This window comes from Oncorhynchus kisutch, linkage group LG8, assembly GCF_002021735.2.
Source record: "Oncorhynchus kisutch isolate 150728-3 linkage group LG8, Okis_V2, whole genome shotgun sequence".
In the NCBI taxonomy this organism is placed as follows: Eukaryota; Metazoa; Chordata; class Actinopteri; order Salmoniformes; family Salmonidae; genus Oncorhynchus; species Oncorhynchus kisutch.
In genome coordinates, this window is record NC_034181.2 from 17531691 (window position 1) to 17552588 (window position 20898).

The following is a 20898-nucleotide window of genomic DNA, read 5'->3' on the forward strand; positions in this document are numbered from 1 at the left end:
TGTGTGTGTGTGTGTCTGTATCTGTGTGAGTGTGTGTGTCTGTATCTGTGTGTGTGTGTGTGTGTCTGTATCTGTGTGTGTCTGTATCTGTGTGAGTGTGTGTCTGTATCTGTGTGTGTGTGTGTGTCTGTATCTGTGTGTGTCTGTATCTGTGTGTGTGTGTGTCTGTATCTGTGTGTGTGTGTGTCTGTATCTGTGTGAGTATGTGTGTGTGTGTGTCTGTATCTGTGTGTATGTTCAATCAAACTTGAATGATTTATGAATTATTACACAAGTTTATACTGTTAGAGAATAAAGAATGTTTGAATGAACTAAATTCAGACGTTCTTAATTTGCAGTTCAAGGTTTGGCCAAATCTCTTAACAGTCTACTGATAAGAAGAATTGTAGTGGACCCAGTGTGTGTCAACTTGTATGTCTGGATTATTGATGCATTTACTCTGAAACCAGGAGGTCCTGGCACCGAGGAAAGGGTCACCACGGCTATTTTTGGAGCAGTTTTTGATAACCTTTGAGTGATAAGCACAGGAACCCTTTGCCTACAAAGCTCCATTATTGATTTTATGGGCCATTCAACTTTGCAGTGTGCTAAATTTAGATGTATATTTATCTAGTTAAATAATGATAGACTTTGAGTAACGCAAAATTAACCTGCATCGACCAGTATCTGATCTGCCTAGGTACACGTATACAGGCACAAATCATGTGCATGTTGAACCCAACGACATAGGCTACTCTTAAACCCACTGATACAGGTCACATATCTGCCACGCTTTCAAAGCAAAGACAATAATCTGCATTTCAACTATTTCTAGGTCAAATTGCGTTATCTGTTCTACTAAATAAAAGTCAGGTCATCGCATAGATACAGATCGGAAATTAACTTAATGGAATTAAACATTCTGTTGGAAAAGCAACAAAAATAGTTTAGCTGTATGTATTTTCAGTGGTTTTTAGTTTAGATCAACATTTACCTCTGTCTGAGGCGTTTATTTAGTTAGTCTGCTTTTGGGGTTTGTCATTACCAGCCAGAATCTTTATTCAAATTGGTAAAACATTGAGATCTTGTTGGCCATTACACATGTGACAGATTTAGTCACAGCAAATCAAATTGACCTGTGATGATAATAGAAAGGCATAATATACACTGAGTGTACAAAACATTAAGAACACCTTCCTTGAGTTGCAGCCCTTTTGCCCTCAGAACAGCCTCATTTCGTCGGGCCCTGGACTCTACAAGGTGTCAAAAGCGTTCCACAGGGATGCTGGACCATGTTGGCTCCAATGCTTCCCACAGTTGTGTCAAGTTGGCTAGATTTTTGATACACACGGGCCATTCTTGATACACAAGGAAACTGTTGAGTGTGAAAAATCCAGCAGCGTTGCAGTTCTTGACACACTCAAACTGGTGTGCCTGACACCTACTACCATACCCTGTTCAAAGGCACTTAAATATTTTGTCTTGCCCATTCACCCTCTGAATCCATGTCTCAATTATCTCAAGGCTTAAAAATCATTATTTAACCTGTCTCCTTCCGTTCATCTAAACTGATTGAAGTGGATTTAACAAGTGACATCAATAAGGGATCATAGCGTTCACCTGGATTCACCTGGTCAGTCTTGTACACTCAGTCTATAGCTCTCCTGAAATCAGGTCATAGATATTTCATCTGACCATATGACCTTGGCCAGATGGGATGAGGCATTAGGGTGTGGGTGTTTGTGTGTGTACAGAGGCCACCATCTTCTCCAGGCCAGCCCCTTTTAACCGGGGCATAAAAACAGCTGAGGTCCTCATTCAACTGTATTTACAGTCCACTGGCTCTGCAGACTCACACTCTCCATACACCTAGATACACACGGAGAGTCATTTGTAAGGCTAGAAAAGATGCCGTGTGTCAGCTCCTACACGGGCCAGATGGGGAAGATGCCTTGCAACCTCAGCTCTGTGCTAGAGACAGCCCTCATGGTAAGACACACATTTCTGAAGAGTTTAGATGAGAACTAATTTTGGTATCCAGTCTAGGTTTTAACGTCAGAATAGTTTACTTAGGTTGGAGTTACTTGAATTGATTTTCAAATAATTTGTACATTATTGCCTTAATTATGTTATAATTTGACTACTATTATTACTCATACTGTTCTGCATGAATGTTGTCTGAATTAACTCGTCTTCACACACAGACTGCCCCGTGTTTGAGAAGAAATTATGGGTGAGAAGCTTTGTCAGATGTTCAGTTCACTACTTTGTCCTCTTTGTGAAATAGCTGGATGAAATTCTGTGTGTCTTGGTGGCAACCATCAAACAGGGCATACTGCAAATAGCAACTTCTTTTACTTTCAACTTATTACATTTTATTTTATTTGTTTTCAATGTTTGTCAGCAGGTCACATTTTAGATGAACAAAAATGGAGAGCAAGGGCTGAAGTGAAATATTAAATCTTCATTATCCCTTACTCTCCTACACAACTCTTTTTTCAATATTTGCTTTATTGTGCTATAGATTATGTACTCCATCGTTTCCCAAACTAGGGTTCACGACCCATGTGGGGTCACCTGATTTAAAATTGGTTCGCGAGAAAAACTCTGAAATCAAATGTAAAAAATGGTGCTTGGTTCATAGAACCGGGGTTACGTCAGTAACCTCCGGTAGCCGCTAGATGCAGTTGTAATAACAGAGCGGTTTCTGTTTTCTTCCTACAAATGTGGCTCACTTAAGTTACAAAATATTATGACCCCATCACTGAAAGATAAGGAACACGTATGTGTCTTCTGTTTCCCTCTACAATCCCACAAGCTGCAAGGGACACATTAGAACAGAGTGGATAAGACCAGGCACTAAATCAGACTGGGGGGAAAATAACATCAATGATAACGTTCTTTTCTACACAGAAGTTTCTACAACATTATAGCCTGGTGATCTTCTGAACTTCCCAATACCTTTCTGATGCATTTCAGTCAATTCAAACCATACTTCCTTCAGATTGAAATACCATCACAAGTACTATCAGACTGATTTGTAATAGACTGTCATAGACTCAACTTAAAGAGTTAACATTGACCGTTGATTACAACAGTTTGGGAACCCCTGCTGTACTTTATCTGTGACGTATGTAAAGTGTCCTTGGGCTTGAGAAATGCCACACCTGACGTTTCCTTGGGGGGAAATAATGTTATTCTATTCTAAAGGTATTTTATGAATGAGACCTGCTCTGACCCTGTTCGTCCCTCCCTCCCCAGGTGGAGCAGATTCTGTCGGAGTTCAGGTTGAAGAAGGAGCAGTTGAAGGAGGTGATGAAGAGGATGATGAGGGAGATGGACCGGGGACTGCGTGTAGAGACGCACCAGGAGTCTAGCGTCAAAATGCTGCCCACCTACGTCTACTCCACTCCTGAGGGATCAGGTAGAGGCATTTACCTCATTTGGGTCGCTTAACGAAATGAGTGCCTTTGGCGTATCTTTCATATTTTAAGTAGAAATTGTGCACCAATATTGCATTTTTAAAAGCCTGTTATATTAAAGGATCAGACCCCTAAAATGACATACCCAAATCTAACTGCTTAGGACCTGAGGCAAGGATATTCATGTTCTTGATACCATTTGAAAGGAAACACCTTGAAGTTTGTGGAAATGTGAAATGAATGTAGGAGAATATAATACAATAGATCTGGTTAAAGATAATACAAACAAAAAAACTTTTTCTATAAAACAAAAAATGTATCATCTTTGAAATGCAAGCAAAAGGCCATAATATAATATTGCAGTTTAGGCGCAACTTAGATTTTGGCCACTAGATGGGAGCAGTGTGTGTGCAAAGTTTCAGATTGATCCAGTGAAGCATTGCAATACTGGACAATATTTTGTATCAAGTCTGCCCAAACGTGCCGAATTGGTCAATTGATACATTTTCAAGTACATAGCTATAGAGAACATACACTTTGTATTACCATATCATTTTTGTAAGTTTACACACTTCAAGGAAAGTCCTACATGATGGATCATTAGCTTATACACTAATTTTCACACATCTAGATGGCCATGCGGGATGGGTGTGGAGCCAGAGACTGTAGAACCCAGTTCCTACATCTGAATATAAAAAAGTATTTTATGAAACAAAACTACGCTACATTTTATCTCTGGGAAATCAGAGCAAGATTACAGAATGTAAGTGCATTATTTACCTTCAGAGGTGAATGTATCAAACCAGTTGCCATGATACATTTTTTGTTGTTGTGGACTCTCCTCAAACAAGACAATGGTATTTTTTCACTGTAATAACTACTGTAAATTGTACGGTGCAGTTAGATTAACAAGAATGTAAGCTTTCTGCCCATATAAGACATGTCTATGTCCTGGAAAGTTTGCTGTTACTTACAAGTGTCATGTTAATTACATTAGCACAAATTATTGCAACCGTCCCGGTATAGGGACACCGATTCCCTAGAGGTTTTTAAATGAAGTGCCCTTTAATATAGACAACTAAGAGAATTCAACTTATCTGAATTTCAATATGAAATAGAAGTCACATCCTCTGACTTCTAGGAAGGTTTTAACCCACTTCCCCACAACATTTCTCAAAGTTTTCACCAACAATGTAATACTTTAGTTATTTTGTTGCTTTGACAGTCATTTCTGAAGATTATTAATTATTTCATGTGATTACTGATTAATTCACATTGGTCCCTCATTTTAAGGTCAACCCTGTAACGTGAACTGAACTCTTGTTTTAATGTGGTGAAATTATTCCTTTATAAACATTTATTTTATAGAAACATTTAAAATCATATTAAAAAAATGTTAAAAAAAGGTGAGCTGGTTTTAAACATTTTGGCAATTTTCTGGTGTCTTGTGGTGGAAAACTGAGCGGGTCGGGCATAACACGTCAACCCTGTTACCCATACAGGCTAGAAAGGTTTTAACAATTTCCCCTAAGAAAATAAGCTTGCATTCAATTGCCCCTCACTGTTGCACACAGCTTCCATTCTCCCTGTCACAAGCATATTTATGGCTGATTTAAGATGAAATCACCAACCCTGTTACAGTCAAACCTGTTACATTAAACACTTACTTTATTTGGCTCTTTATAGGCACTTACTATAGTCAACTTGATTGTTTTTTACCTCTTGAGATTGGAAAACATGTTTTTTATGAAGTTTATGAAGTTTGTGAAGTTAGGAAGTTTTTTTTGACCAAGTTACACTTCGCATAAGCCACTGATTTGGTTCAACAACCCATTTATTCAATGCCTTCTTGTGAAATAACAATGTCAATTCATGATAGCTAGTCTATTTGTACCGAATGGTACATGAAAGAACATTACATTTCTTATTAGATCTAGTTTACATTCAGTGTCTAGGGCTTTTTAAAATACAATATTCCACAATAAAACTGTATTCCAAAAAACCCTGGTTGTGTGAGTGTGTGTTTGATCCTTTTTGACAACCTTCTCTATGCTGCGCTGTGTCAGAGGTGGGGGATTTCCTGGCCCTGGACCTGGGGGGGACTAACTTCCGTGTGATGTTGGTGAAGGTGGGGGAGGATGAGGAGAGGGGGTGGAAGGTGGAGACCAAACACCAGATGTACTCCATCCCTGAAGACGCAATGACAGGCACGGCTGAGATGGTGAGCGTGCAGCACTAGTGTACTTAGAAGTGTTCACTCAGAAGTGCACTGTGCTGACCAGTGTAATTAGTGTCCCATAAATCCTGTCTTTCCATTTCTCCGTCTTCCCCTCTTTCTCCTTTTCCCTCTTCCCTCCCTCTCTCTTCTCAGCTCTTTGACTACATTGCAGAGTGTATATCGGACTTCCTGGACAGACACCACATCAAACACAGGAAGCTTCCTCTGGGTTTCACCTTCTCCTTCCCCGTACGACATGAGGACATAGACAAGGTATGATATGGACTAAGTACAAGATCCACACAAGTTTAGAGACTTCAGATTAGAGAGTTGACCTCAGTGACTATCTGATTGTCTGAGTTAGTGTCTGTCAGAGGAGGCTGGTGGGAGGAACTATAAGTGGACGGGCTCATTGTAATGGCTGGAATGGTATCAAACACATCAAACATATGGACACCACAAGGTTGACTGTTCCATTTACTCAATTCCAGACATTACAATAAGCCTGTCATCCTATTTTATTTATTTATTTATTTATTTTTTACCTTTATTTAACTAGGCAAGTCAGTTAAGAACAAATTCTTATTTTCAATGACGGCCTAGGAACAGTGGGTTAACTGCCTGTTCAGGGGCAGCCTACCAGCCTCCTCTGAGCCCTGCTACCAACCCTACCCTTAACTCTAACCTGTGTGTTCCTCCCAGGGCATCCTACTGAACTGGACCAAAGGGTTCAAGGCTTCTGGAGCCGAGGGTAACAACGTGGTGGGACTACTGAGAGATGCCATCAAGAGGAGAGGGGTAGGGTTTTTACTACAGGATAAGGATTCTATGTTTACGATACACACAATTATAAATATGTTATGATAGACATGCTATGAGACATTTGTAAAACATGCGCAGTAGATTCATGTAAATAGATCTGTACTGAAATGTTCCTTTACTCTTCAGGACTTTGAGATGGATGTAGTTGCCATGGTGAACGATACAGTTGCTACCATGATATCTTGCTACTATGAGGACCGCAGCTGCGAAGTGGGAATGATTGTGGGTGAGGACACACAAACACACACACATTGATTGCTCATCCACTAATCTCCTGTTACCTACCACCTACTCTACCCCTCTTTAAAGCCAACTATGTTGGTGTTTGTCTGTAATACAACACACAAATCAAGTGTAATATGAGCATTGTCCTGTCCCCAGGTACTGGGTGTAACGCATGCTACATGGAGGAGATGAGGACAGTGGAGCTGGTGGAGGGAGAAGAGGGGAGGATGTGTGTGAACACAGAGTGGGGGGCCTTCGGTGCCAACGGAGAGCTGGAGGAATTCAGACTGGAGTACGACAGGGTGGTGGATGAGACATCAATCAACCCTGGACAACAACTGTGAGTACTGGAGAGCTGTCTGTTTCACAAATAATCAACCAGGCCCTTCTAAGTTTAGGCGGTGTTCCAATCTCCACTGGTGATTAAACATTTCATAGACATAAAAGTGGCTAAATGAATCGATTCTTGAAAGTAGTACCTAGAGGTAACTGCCAAAATAAAGGAAACACCAACATAAAGTGTTTTCATAGGGCATTGGTCCACCACAAGCCACCAGAACCGCTTCTATGCACCTTGGCATAAGTGTCTGGAACTCTATTGGAGGGATGTGACACCATTCTTCCACGAGAAATTCCATCTTTTGGTGTTTTGCTGATGGTGGTGGAAAACACTGTCTCAGGCGCCGCTCCATAATCTCACATAAGTGTTTCATTGGGTTGAGATCTGGTGACTGAGACACACACACACACACACACACACACACACACACACACACACACACACACACACACACACACACACACACACACACACACACACACACACACACACACATGCACATACACACCCTGAGACCCCTCTTTCAAAGTCACTGAGATCTCTTCTTCTAGCCATGGTAGACAAAATAATGGGTAACTGGGCATTTTTTATACATGACCCTAAGCATGATGGGATGTTTTAATTGCAACACCTGTGTGGAAGCACCTGCTTTCACTATATTTTTTACCAGTAGTTCCAGCTAATACTGCACGTGTATCCAGACATTCTTAGAAGGTCAAAGTAAGTAAAAGTCCAATGTGTTTCTGAGAGCTGCACGTGTTTCTGTGACACACTGCACATGTTTCTGTGACACTGCACATGTTTCTGTGACACACTGCACATGTTTCTGTGACACACTGCACATGTTTCTGTGACACACTGCACATGTTTCTGTGACACTGCACATGTTTCTGTGACACTGCACATGTTTCTGTGACACACTGCACATGTTTCTGTGACACTGCACATGTTTCTGTGACACACTGCACATGTTTCCGTGACACACTGCACATGTTTCTGTGACACACTGCACATGTTTCCGTGACACACTGCACATGTTTCTGTGACACTGCACATGTTTCTGTGACACACTGCACATGTTTCTGTGACACACTGCACATGCAGCCTGAGGATAAGCACAGGTAGAAACGTGCCTCTCTCTCTCTCGTTCTCTCCCTCACCTGTCTATGACGCTCACCTGACTGACCTACAGCCTGTGTGGTCGCTAGGTAACCAGGTTGTTTTCCTGGCTGTGGCCAGTGGCAGGCCCACATACGTCAGGGTCAGAATTAATGAGCTCCTGTCCAGTGCTCAACCAGGCTAATGGCTGTTTACCGTTTGCTCTGACAGTCTCTTCACACAGGCAACCAAGGAGCTGAGCCTCACTCACCCTAGCACTTTATCTCTCTCTCCACTCACAACGACAGAGAGATGGAGAGATCGCTCTCCTGCTTTGCAATCCTTCTTATTCTTCAGCCTAGCTGGGAAATTATGATGACAGGGATATATATATAGGTTCACGTGTTATGTGACGCACGACTCTCTCTCCATCCACCTCCTCTGCCCTGCGGCTTCCCTCTACTGTCTCCCCCCCTCCCCTCCATCTGTCTGTAGCTACGAGAAGTTGATCAGTGGGAAGTACATGGGAGAGCTGGTGAGGGTGGTATTGTTGAAGCTGGTGAATGAAGAGCTGCTGTTTAACGGTGAAGCCTCTGACCTGCTGAAGACTCGCGGCAGCTTTGATACGCGCTACGTCTCCCAGATAGAGAGGTGAGGGGTCAAGACACAACTGTGAAATGACAATAACATCTGTCAACACTATTAGAATTACAGCAACACAGTTTGTGTCAGTGACTGTCTTCTGTGTGAGACAGTAAAGCTACGCTCAGTAAGTCTTGGTTCCTTAGTAAATGTTGTGTGTATTCTCACCCTGTGTGTTTCTCAGTGACTCTGGTGACAGGAAGCAGATCTACAACATCCTGTCCACGCTGGGTGTGTTGCCCTCGGAGATGGACTGTGACATAGTGCGTCTGGCGTGTGAGAGCGTGTCCACGCGGGCAGCACATATGTGTGGAGCGGGGTTAGCCGCCGTAATCAATCGCATGAGAGAACGCCGCAGCCAGGAGGTGCTGAAGATCACCGTGGGCGTTGACGGCTCCGTCTACAAACTCCACCCCTGGTGAGGAGGGGGAGGGAGAGGCAGAGAGAGAGAGACAGAGGGTCACTAAGTCTGTAACATACAAATGATGCTAGTCATATCTAGTAAAAATGTGATGGATTTTTATTCTAACCCTGATGATGATCTCCCTCCACAGTTTCCAAGACAGGTTCCACAAAGTTGTACGTGAGCTGACGCCTCACTGTGACATCACCTTCATCCAATCAGAGGAAGGGAGTGGCCGGGGGGCAGCACTTATCTCTGCAGTAGCCTGTAAGATGGCAGCGTGCATGCTGACACAGTGAGAGGGTCGTAACAGCCTCCCACCTATAGGGGGTGATACAGGTGAACCAGGCTGAACTGAACCCCTACAGTAAATGACTCTGGAGAATCTCAATTGGTTTTGCTCAACTCGCATCCTCTCCTCCATCCTCACCTCGCCTCCTTTTGAAAAAGGTCAACGGTAATCGAGGAGAGGAAGGGAGGAAACATGGAAACAAATGACGTTTACAGAGGCGTAAAGTAGTAAAAACTAATGTAGCTAGTTGTGCTAGACATTTTATAGATAAAACTACAATTATTGTTTTGAAATATGTGCATGCTTTCTCCTCCAAGTGAACAACAGCTGAATCAAAGGGGGCAGATTTCAAAACTCTGCCGCGGAGGATGCACTTGAGTATCCTTCGCGAGAGGAAGCTATAGAAGTGAGGAGGACACTCCTCTGTTCGCCTACAAACAAATTAACTCTCTCCTTGACCACTTATCGGTTTCCAGGTCACACAGGAGAGGAGGACAGAAGAGTCGAGGAGAGGATGGACTGTTGTCCAATTAAGAACCCCCTCCCATCTAAGGTCACCCAACCCTTTTTTCGAGGCTCTCACAGAGTAAAGCATCCCTCCTCACTGGTGAGAGAGGGAATATATGTGTGGAGAACTCATTGTACTGACATATAACCCTACCACACAGCACACACACTATGGAAAACAAAGAGGCAGGTTAAATCAGTATTTTTCCTAGTGTACAGTATTATACAGAGTCTCTGTAAATTTCCTGGAGTACCCACAATGCACAGGTGGTGTGTCAGAGCAAGTACTGAACCCTTATTATAACACGTTCTCAAGCTACCACCGATTGCAGGTGTTTGAAGCCTGGTTAGTACTGTAATATAACGTTCATGTGAAATGCATTGACATTGATTTATAATATCTGTATGTTTTCAGTTTGCTGATGTCCTTAGATACAGTAACTCAAAAGTAAAGGATTTATATGTTTCAAATGTATTGCAGTTTAGTCTTTCACTTACTGTTAGTGGGAAATGAAATGCTTCTTTATAAAAGGTATGTATGACGAGTTTAGGTCTTAATTGCTAATATGTATATCTAAGAATGAGAATGTGCTTTGTTTATTGTAAATAAAGTTGCTATAAAAAAATATATATTTTGTGTGTCTATCATCATAAAACATTTAGGCTTTTGCTGTACATGACCACATACTTTGGTGTCATAAAGAACTGTAACGTTTCTGTTCAGCAAGTCTAAGAGTAGGTGAGTAACACAAAATCAGGCAAACACCCAACACAACTGAAATAAGAGTATAAACAACAGCCATACCAATGGGTAACATCTCAACTCTTCATCGGTACAGATTTGACTGACTACTATTGCATCACATAATACCCACAATCCTCTAAATCCCACCTCCTCATTTGCCATACCCCGCCATCCCCGCTCTCACCGTATCTCTGCACATCCACCTCCCCTCTCTCTCTCTCTCCCTTCTCTTCTCTCATTGTATCACCCCTCCCCCCTGCACTATATCTCTCCCTATCTCCTTATACCACCCCAGTGGAATCCTGGTCCTTGGGTCCTTATCGTGTTCCCACAGAGAGAGGTTAGAGATGGCCATGTAAGGGACTATGGCACCCACTGCAGGCTTATTATAGGAGGGCAGAAGATAACATGGGCCATACATATGAACCCTCCCCACTAATCACACATAGTCCTGGACCAAGAGAGACATCGCACCACACACAGACATGGTGAGTAGAAAAATGACATTCTCCATACTATTCATCGTTTGCCATCTAACTTTTCTTTTGAGCAATATATCTCTGTAATATTGATCTGGAATGGAGTTAATTGTTGTGATACAATATTAGAAGCGTTTTTGACTATGTAGGGAGTAAATCTGGTGTTAGCTTTCTATTGGACCTCCTTTTACAGTGTTCAAAGCCCTTTTATAATATCCTACTGTTTTGATTACAAATATAAGTCCTTAGAAAGTAAAACATGCTGAATTGAATTTAAATCATACTGACTTTGGATGACCTTGGTCAAGTAAAACTAGGATGTTTTAGTGTAAGAAGAAGAGGCTAAAATGTATGTGACATGTTTGAATTCATCACTCAATACTCTTTCACGTAGAATACATGGTTCAATTATTACATGTTGATGTCAGTGCTTTTGTTTGACTCCCTCTCTCCTCTCACTCTGGTCAGACTGAGTGACAGCAAAGATCATGTGTCTGTCTATTTGTCCTGGTTTCTCAGGCCAGTAAGAAGGCTGCTAATAAGAGACAGAGAGGAGCCCAGAAGAGCTGCTCCAATGTCTTCTCCATGTTCGAACAGTCCCAGATACAGGAGTTTAAGGAGGTATAGTTGCACTTTCACTGTCTAATTCACAAAAGTGCTATATTGGTAGTTTGGATTGCTGGTTCATAGACATTAGACATCAGAGGAAACTGCTTTAAATATAAGTGATAAATACATTTGGATAATAAGTATTTATTTTATGATGAAGGTAAAACCAAACAAAAGCAATATAACCACTGGTGAAAAAACGACTCAATTATCAAACTTGAGTAAAAGCGAAGATACCTTCATAGAAAATGACTCAGGTAAAAGGGAAAGTCACCCAGCAAAATTCTACTTGAATAAAAGTCTAAAAGTATCTGTTTTAAATGGACTTAAGTACAGTGGTGGAAAAAATATTTAATTGTCATTCTTGAGTAAAAGTACAAGTAAATTCTACACATCAAATTTCTTATATGAAGCATATGAAAAGACAAGATTTATTTTCGGGACAGTCAGGGACACACTTCAAAACTCAAACATAATTTACAAATGCTGTATTTGTGTTTATTGAGTATGCCAGTTAAGAGGCGCTAGGGATGACAAAGGTTACGTATGTGACCACGGTTAGACTGGTCCACTAACGCCTTTCAGAGGCCGAGCCCAAAGCTGGAGGCGGTGCGGGTCCGGATGCCACAGTGTCTGAAAGAGCAGGTTGGGCCTCAGGGACAGCTGCCATGGAGTCCCCGACAAGAGGGACAACAGGAGGCTGAACCATGGTGGTCTCGGCCATCAAGAACCAGCTGGGGAAATTTGTGTTTTCCTGAGTTTCAAACAGGTCCACCTGTACAGGTGCATCTAAATATATACATACTCTGGACTCCGACATTGCTCGTCCTAATATTTCTCTATTTCTTAATTCCATTCGTTCACTTTTAGATTTGTGCGTTAGATATTACTGCACTGTTGGAGCTAGGAACACAAGCACTTCTCTATACATACAGAGCATTCAGAAAATCTTCAGACCCCTTGAATTTTTCACATTTTATTAAATCACAGCCTTATTCTAAAATTGATTCAATATTTTTTTGAAAATTTATGAAAAAAAACAAAAACTGAAATAGCACATTTACAAAAGTACTCAGACCCTTTGCTCAGTACTTTGTTGAAGCACCGTTGTCAGCATTTACAGCCTTGAGACTTCTTGGACATGACGCTACAAGCTTAGCACACCTGTATTTGGGGAGCCTTACCATGAGCGGTTCCTCCTCAATTAAGGTGCCACCAACCTGTGGTTGGGATGTATAGAAATGATGGACAGTATGTGGATAGACTATATAGTATATCTGAATACTATATGAATACTATATGTACAGCAATAGTTGAAAAGGATGGACTTGACTAGAATACAGTATATACATTTTAAATGGGTTAAACAGTATGTAAACATTATTAAAGTGACCAGTGTTCCATGTCTGTACATAGGGCAGCAGCCTCTAAGATGTATGGTTGAGTAACTGGGTGGTAGCCGGCTAGTAACAGTGACTAAGTTCAGGGTAGGGTACTGGGCGGAGGCCGGCTATTTAACAGCCTTCAGATAGAAGCTGTTTTTCAGTCTCTTGGTCCCAGCTTTGATGCACCTGTACCCCCCCTCACCTTCTGGATGTTAACGGTGTGAACAGGCAGTGGCTCGGGTGGCTGAGGTCTTTGATGATCTTCTTGGCCTTCCTATGACACCAGGTGCTGTAGATGTCCTGGAAGGCAGGCAGAGTGCCCCCGGTGATGCGTTGGGCTGACCGCTTCACTCTTTGGAGAGTCCTGTGGTTGTGGACGGTACAGATGCCGTACCAGTGAGGGGCCAAGGTGAAATTCTTCAGCCTCCTGAGGTTGAAGAAGTGCTGTTGCGCCTTCTTTACCACATTGTCTGTGTGGGTGGACCATTTCAGATTGTCAGTGATGTGTACTCCAAGGAAAGCCGAGGAACGCCGAGGAACTTGAAGCTTTTTACCGACCACAGTCAATGTGGATTGGGGCGTGCTCCCTCTGCGGTCTCCTGAAGTCCATGATTAGCTCATTCGTTTTGTTGAGGGGGAGGTTATTTTCCTGGCACCACTCTGCCAGGGCCCTCACCTCCTCCCTGTAGGCTGACTCATCATTGTTGGTAATCAGGCCTATCACTGTTGTGTCCTCTGCAAATTTGATGATTGAGTTGGAGGTGTGCATGGCCACGGAGTCATGGGCGAACAGGGAGTACAGGAGGGTGCCGAGCATTCACCCTTGTGAGGCCCCAGTTTTGAGGACCAGCATAGTGAAGGTGTTGTTGCCTACTTTCACCGCCTTGTGGCTGTCCATCAGGATGTAAAGGACCCAGTTGCACAGGGTGGGGTTCAGACCCAGGGCCCCAAGTTTAATGATGAGCTTGGATGGTACTATGGTGTTGAAAGCTCAGATGTCGTCCATGAACAGCTTTCTTACATAGATATACCTCCTGTGCAGACAGGACAGGGCAGTGTGCAGTGCGATAGCAATTGCATCATCCATGGATCTATTGGGGCAGTATGCAAATTGCAGTGGGTCTAGGGTGTCGGGTAAGGTGGAGGTGATATGATCCTTAACTAGCCTCTCAAAGCACTTCATGATGACAGAAGTGAGTGCTACGGAGCGATAGTCATTTAGTTCAGTTACCTTTGCGTTCTTGGGTACAGGAACAATGGTGGACATCTTGAAGCAAGTGGGGACAGCAGACTGGGATAGGGAGAGATCGAATATGTCCACAAACACTTCAGCCAGCTGGTCTGTGCATGCTCTGAGGACGTGGCTAGGGATGCCGTCAGGGCTGGCAGCCTTGCGAGAGCTTAACCCTCTTAAATGTCTTACTCACGTCGGCCACGGAGAACGAGAGCTAACAGTCCTCTGGAGCAGCCAGTGTCAGCTGCACTGTGTTATCCTCAAAGTGAGTGAAGAAGGTGTTTAGCTGCGCCTTGTGAGAGATGAAAACGTGGTGCCTCGCGACACCTAGCTCACTATCATGTGAGAACTGCCAGTCCGCTGGTGCAAAACACACAGTCTCCCGATCTTGCGGGGTAGGCGTGGTCGCCAAACCCGAAGGCTAAAACCGAAGAGGGTTCCGGTGGATAGACAAGTCACACAGTCTACTAAGACAAACCCTCAGAGACTAAACCGATTATCACCCCTTGTTGGTACACTCTGTCACAAGTAATACAAACAACGACAAAACCCAAACGAGATGACACAAGCCAAACAAGTGGGGAGGGGGGGCAGTAGAGCACCCAGATGGAGAGGCTAGCTAGCTGCTCCAAGCTATTGAATAGCTGTGGTTATACTTCTGCCCCCATACACTATAACATAGAGCTCTTACCAAGCGAATCCACTCTGGAATGAGACGAAAAATAGGAAGAGGAGGAAGTAGTGCGGCGACAGCTATTTAAGAGGGTCAGCCTCAGCACTACCAGGTACACAGGAATAATCTGCATTCCTTACTTGGAATGTATGCTGCTGTGTGGAAGGATACCATATTGGAGTGATCCAATATAGTGCAACATAACTTGTTATATTGATAGGTGCGTGAAATGGATTATATTGCTATCGAAATGTAACAAGTACTTTTGGATGTCAGGGATCATGTATTGAAGTAAAAGTAAAAGTTCTCAAAAATATTAAGTAGCACTTCAAAGTATTTGTACTAGTTACCTTACACCACTGTTACTAACTTACGGTTGTACTGTGTCTGTCTCCAGGCTTTCGGCTGTATTGACCAAGACAGAGATGGTGTCATCAAAAAACAGGATCTGAGGGAAACCTATGGACAGCTAGGTATTCAGTCTCTTTACAAATGTGTGTGTGTCTGTGTGCATGCGTTCATGTGCATATGTTGGTACAATCATTTGTTTTTTTGTTTCCCAGGAAAGTTGAACGTAAAGGATGAGGAGCTGGATGAGATGTTGAACGAGGGGAAGGGTCCCATCAACTTCACCGTTTTCCTCTCTTTGTTTGGGGAGAAACTCAATGGTGAGAACCCTCGGCATCTCACACAATCTACTTCACAATTAGAAGGCTGAGTCTCTTGCCATAGGGACAGTCATTCATCAGTGTTTCCTCTGTATGAATGTCCTGATATCAATGTTATGATGTTATGTCATATAATGTGGGTTATACTGTTGGCTATTAGGCTGGATTGTGTGTGTGTGTGTGTGTGTGTGTGTGTGTGTGTGTGTGTGTGTGTGTGTGTGTGTGTGTGTGTGTGTGTGTGTGTGTGTGTGTGTGTGTGTGTGTGTGTGTGTGTGTGTGTGTGTGTGTGTGTGTGTGTATGTGTGTCCGTGCTAGCTGAACGATGGAATATACCGTGACTCTCCCCCTACAGGCACAGACCCCGAGGACACCATCCTCGCTGCCTTCAAGCTCTTTGACCCAAACGGCACAGGCTTCGTCAACAAGGATGAGTCAGTATCATTTGAATCTCTTCCTAGTTTGCCAAACTGTACAATGACGTAGAGTATAATGTTAGTTTATTCGATTTGTTCTGTCTTTTCAAAAAAAATTGTTTTTAGGTTTAGACGATTATTGATGAACCAGGCTGATAAATTCACAGCAGATGAGGTTGGTAATGTCTAACTCCTTCTTACCTCCTTTTTTTAAAATCACACAGTTGACAAATTACTAGAGAGAGAGAGGGATCAATAATTCAATCAGTAGTACAGTCCTACAAGGACAGTAGAATCAATATCTGTTGACATTTATTTTGATCCGTTCCCAATGAGTTGCCTAACCCCACTGTCCTCTCCTGATGAAATCCTCAGGTGGACCAGGCCTTCTCTGTGGCTCCAATTGACGTGGCCGGCAACATCGACTACAAGTCACTGTGTTACATCATCACACACGGAGACGAGAAGGAGGAGTCCTAAAGACCTTCTGACACCTGATAGGGCAGAACTGTAATCTCCTCTGTGCTCGTCTTTTGCCAATACACTAAAGAAAATTTTAAAAATCAACACCTGTCTGTGAAATGTTTAGGCTTGTTTCAAAACAAATCAAACTTTATTTGTCACATTGGCCGAATACAACAAGTGTATTACCGTGAAATGCTTACTTACAAGCCCTAAACCAACAGTGCAGTTCAAGAAGAGTATACCAAATGAACTAAAGTAAAAAATTATATAAAGTAACACAATAAAATAACAATAACGAGCCTATATACAGGGGATACAGGTACCGAGTCAGTGTGCGGGGGTACCATTTAGTTGAGGTCATTTGTACATGTAGGTGGGGGTGAAGTGACTATACACAGATAATGAACAGCGAGTAGCAGCAGTGTACAAAACAAATGGAGGGGGGGGGGGGGTGTCAATGTAATAGTCCGGTGGCCATTTGATTAATTGTTCAGCAGTCTTATGGCTTGGGGTTAGAAAATGTTAAGGAGCCTTTTGGTCCTAGACTTGGCGCTCCGGTACAGCTTGCCATGCGGTAGCAGAGAAAACAGTCTATGACTTGGGTAACTAGAGTCTCTGACAATTTTATGGGCTTTCCTCAGACACCGCCTGGTATAGAGGTCCTGGATGGCAGAAAGCTTGGCCCCAGTGATGTACTGGGCTATACGCACTACCCTATGTAGCACCTTACTGAGCAGATGCTGTTACGGGATTCTTCCTGGGAAGGAGAGGCGGACCAAAATGCAGCGTGGTTATAATTCATGGTTCTTTAATAATGAAACTGTACATGAATAAACTACAAAACAAGAAATGTGAAAACCCGAAATAGTCCCGTGTGGTACAAATACTGACACAGGAGACAACCACCCACAAAACCCAACACAAAACTGGCTACCTAAATATGGCTCCCAATCAGAGACAATGACTAACACCTGCCTCTGATTGAGAACCATATCAGGCCCAAACACAGAAACAGACAAACAAGACATCCAACATAGAATGCCCACTCAGATCACACCCTGACCAAACAAAACATAGAAACATACAAAGCAAACTATGATCAGGGTGTGACAGATGATGAGCAGTTGCCATACCAGGTGGTGATGCAACAGGTCAGGATGCTCTCGATGGTGCAGCTGTAGAACTTTTTGAGGATCTGGGGACCCATGCCAAATCTTTTCAGTCTCCTGAGAGGGAAAAGGTTTTGTCATGCCCTCTTCACGACTGTCCAGGTCACATTTAGATGTTGCAGTTCAATGAAAGCGTTGTCATCTTTATAGTTGTACAAACTCTTGTTTCTGACAGCTGACTGACACGGAACCGGAAACAAAACTTACAAACTACACCTGAACACTATAAAATAAAGCAAAACATACTCAATTCAACATATTTAGTCCCCTTAGTCCCCTCCCACATCCATATCCACCTCAAAGCGTGCAAGATTTAGATTAATACCCCAAATAGGACTTTTTTTAGGCACATTCAGGAGAAAGGGCCACACTTCAATGAGGCTGTGTAGTTCCAGTCAGAGCCATATATTTATATGTGACTCTGGTTCCAGTCATTTAGGCTTTGGTTGATACAACAACAAACCCTTTTGTAAACTCCACTGCCAGACAGTCACCACATTCTCCTGGTCAAAACAGATGCAGAACTGGACGGACAAATGTGTACACAAGGCTTAGGATACCAGCTATACTCTTCTAAGTCCCTAGACTTAGGTGTTTGTACGATGTTTTAGTTTTTGCAGTGTGAGATGTAACGTTGTAGAAGAAGCAGAGATGCCTATATCTTCTGGAGTTGCAGGCAGAGTAGATGTGGGGATAGATACATCCATAGCATGGGCACCAGATGGCGTGAAGAAAGAGGCAAAACCTGTCAAGAACTGTGATTCCTATCTGAGAAGGTGGGTGAAATTATCTTTACTCTCTGTTGAATTAAAGGAGACATCTTGTTTAAAACAAATGTTGCATCCTGATGAAGCAAAACATATTTTTGGATTCATGTCCATGTGTGGCAATTGTTGCAATGCATCAAGTTCTCTCTGCTAAAATGGTCAATTAACATTTAACAATAATACAACTATTTAATAAAACCATGTCTCACACCATTTTAGGCTATTTCATTCTAACAGCATCTATGGATGTTTTCCATCAAAAGCATGTTTTTGTTGATGTGTCAAGCAAAACATTACTTGTACAAAACAACTTTCCTGTTTTCATCTGGCCTACCTGTGATTTGGCTGGAGGAGTGGGAGGAAGGAATAACCTGTACATCAGTGGAGGCTGCTGAAGGGAGGAAGGCTCATAATAATGGCTGGAACGGCACATATTGAATTGCATCAAACACATAGAAACCATGTTTGATTCCATCCCACTGATTCCACTCCGGACATTACCACGAACCCGTCCTCCCCAGTTAAGGTGCCAACAACCTCCTGTGATAAACATGCATAATGATCTGCATGTCGTTGTGGCAGTAAAGGGAAAACACTGCGTGAAACCTTAACACACACATTCTCTCTGTCTCCCTCATACACAACTTTTAAAACGTTAGGCACCAGAAATAAGACGTATGACATAGTTTTGGCTGACATTGTAAAACTGCCATTTTCCCTCTCTGACACTCAGACGCTGCATGACAGTGAACTTGCAAAGTCTACTCAGACTGATCTGTGGTCTTGGTTATAACAGGCGATTGTTCGCTCAGCAGCGAGCTGCTCCATTGTAACAAATGTAAAAATCGAACAGAAGACTCATTAGAGTCTGGGTCTGCATCCCTGCTAAATCTTTTTTTTAATATATACTGACGGAGGAATAGACGCGAAGAGCTGGTTGATGACAGCTGCCACACGTGATATGACATGCGCATGCAAGAGACTAGTGGCTGTTGCTTAAATTCAACTTAATTTATAAAAACAGACGTTATAAATATTTTATAACAGGCTCTACCAGGTTCTTTAGAACGGTAGGGCTGAACAACTCGGTAGTATCATGTGAAGGTACTAGGGTATTCTAAAATGTTGGTATAAATGTATGTTTTGGTAGCATGATACAGTGCGACCCATCATTCAGGGCAGGTTGGGTTTTGAGCCCCACATTTTTTGCAAAAATAAATAAATATATATATATTAAAAATATTTTTGGGGGGAGTTTGCCTGTTTAGCATTTTATTTTGGCATTAATACGTGTCACATATCAGTTTGAAAATTATGTAAAAATAATATATATCATTGAGTTAACAAGGCCGCATATAAACGTGGTCTCTTTTTTGTTTTCTTGAGTAAGGCAGCTCCAAAATGTAGGTGTTTCAGCCTAGCTCAGTGCTTTCTGTGGTGGGGCAAGCCAACAGAAAATATGGAGCGTTGCACCGTGATTGGCTCAGTGTTCTGTCACTCATGGGGTACTACGTCACCGCCAAGTCTAAGCGTAGACTTAGAAAATTCTAGCCCCTTGGGTGCTGCCATAGAGTTACATTAGAAGTGCCCATCCAAGAAGGCTCAAGGTCATTGGCCACAGATAAAATGACTTCAAATCATATTATATGTACAGTAGCTTTGATTGGAATGATCATGTCAACATCATACTTTCACAATCTTAGCTAGCATTCATCATCATGAATCAAGTCGACAATCTACTGGCAAATCATTATTAATCCTTGTCATAGGAAGAGAAATAATGAAAATAAATTATAGATAAAACATATCGGTGCTCATTGGCCATCCAACACAAGTTGGAAATCGCAAATTCAACGAGTGGTTTGGAAGGAATCAGTGACAGTGGCTATGTGGTCCCAAATCTTGGATTAAGGGGCACTTTTCTACGTTTCAAATTATAAAATTCAATATTGGCCATGCTGTCAATGAAGCAAGATTTGTGCAGCGCTCAAAACAACTTAACTTGGAGGACCTCTGCGCCACCTTCCTGTTCAAGTGAGCCGAGCAAAACAATGTGAGTCCAACATTTTTTTGTATGCTGCTTCATAAATTATGTAATATGCCAGGGAGATATGTATACTGTAGCTAAGTGTCACGACTTCCGCCGAAGTTTGCTCCTCTCCTTGTTCGGGCGGCGTTCGGCGTTACCGGCTTTCGTTTACCGGCATTTTTCATGTATCCATTTGTTTTGTCTTGTTCCCTGCTTTCATTTCCCAATCAATTCATATGTATTTATTTCTCTGTTCCCCATAATGTAGGATTGTTTGTGTTAAGTGTATTTTGATATTGTGGATATTGTTACGC

At 42.4% G+C, this 20898-nt stretch overlaps 2 protein-coding genes across 3 annotated transcripts in view; both read left to right on the forward strand.

The window, feature by feature from the left end:
* The window catches only part of LOC109896132 (hexokinase-4), a 14104-nt gene extending 3528 nt beyond the window's left edge, over positions 1-10576 (forward strand). The window contains exons 1-10 of one of the 2 annotated variants that reach the window (XM_020490394.2): positions 1794-1968; positions 3241-3403; positions 5468-5622; positions 5773-5892; positions 6322-6417; positions 6568-6667; positions 6823-7006; positions 8600-8755; positions 8931-9164; positions 9301-10576. In XM_020490394.2, coding sequence (XP_020345983.1) covers positions 1888-1968; positions 3241-3403; positions 5468-5622; positions 5773-5892; positions 6322-6417; positions 6568-6667; positions 6823-7006; positions 8600-8755; positions 8931-9164; positions 9301-9448 — 1437 coding nt within the window. In that variant the 5' untranslated portion in view covers positions 1794-1887 and the 3' untranslated portion in view covers positions 9449-10576. Of the gene's footprint in view, positions 1-1793; positions 1969-3240; positions 3404-5467; positions 5623-5772; positions 5893-6321; positions 6418-6567; positions 6668-6822; positions 7007-8599; positions 8756-8930; positions 9165-9300 lie in introns of those variants that run through there. The other variant, XM_031829736.1, reaches the window with a different exon arrangement.
* Positions 10577-10931: 355 nt separating this feature from the next.
* myl7 (myosin, light chain 7, regulatory) lies at positions 10932-16721 on the forward strand. Its single transcript, XM_020490393.2, has 7 exons — positions 10932-11181; positions 11692-11793; positions 15471-15546; positions 15637-15741; positions 16094-16172; positions 16281-16329; positions 16530-16721. The coding sequence occupies exons 1-7, from the start codon at positions 11179-11181 to the stop codon at positions 16632-16634; spliced, it is 519 nt and encodes a 172-aa protein (XP_020345982.2). The 5' UTR covers positions 10932-11178; the 3' UTR covers positions 16635-16721.
* The last annotated feature ends 4177 nt before the right edge of the window (positions 16722-20898 follow it).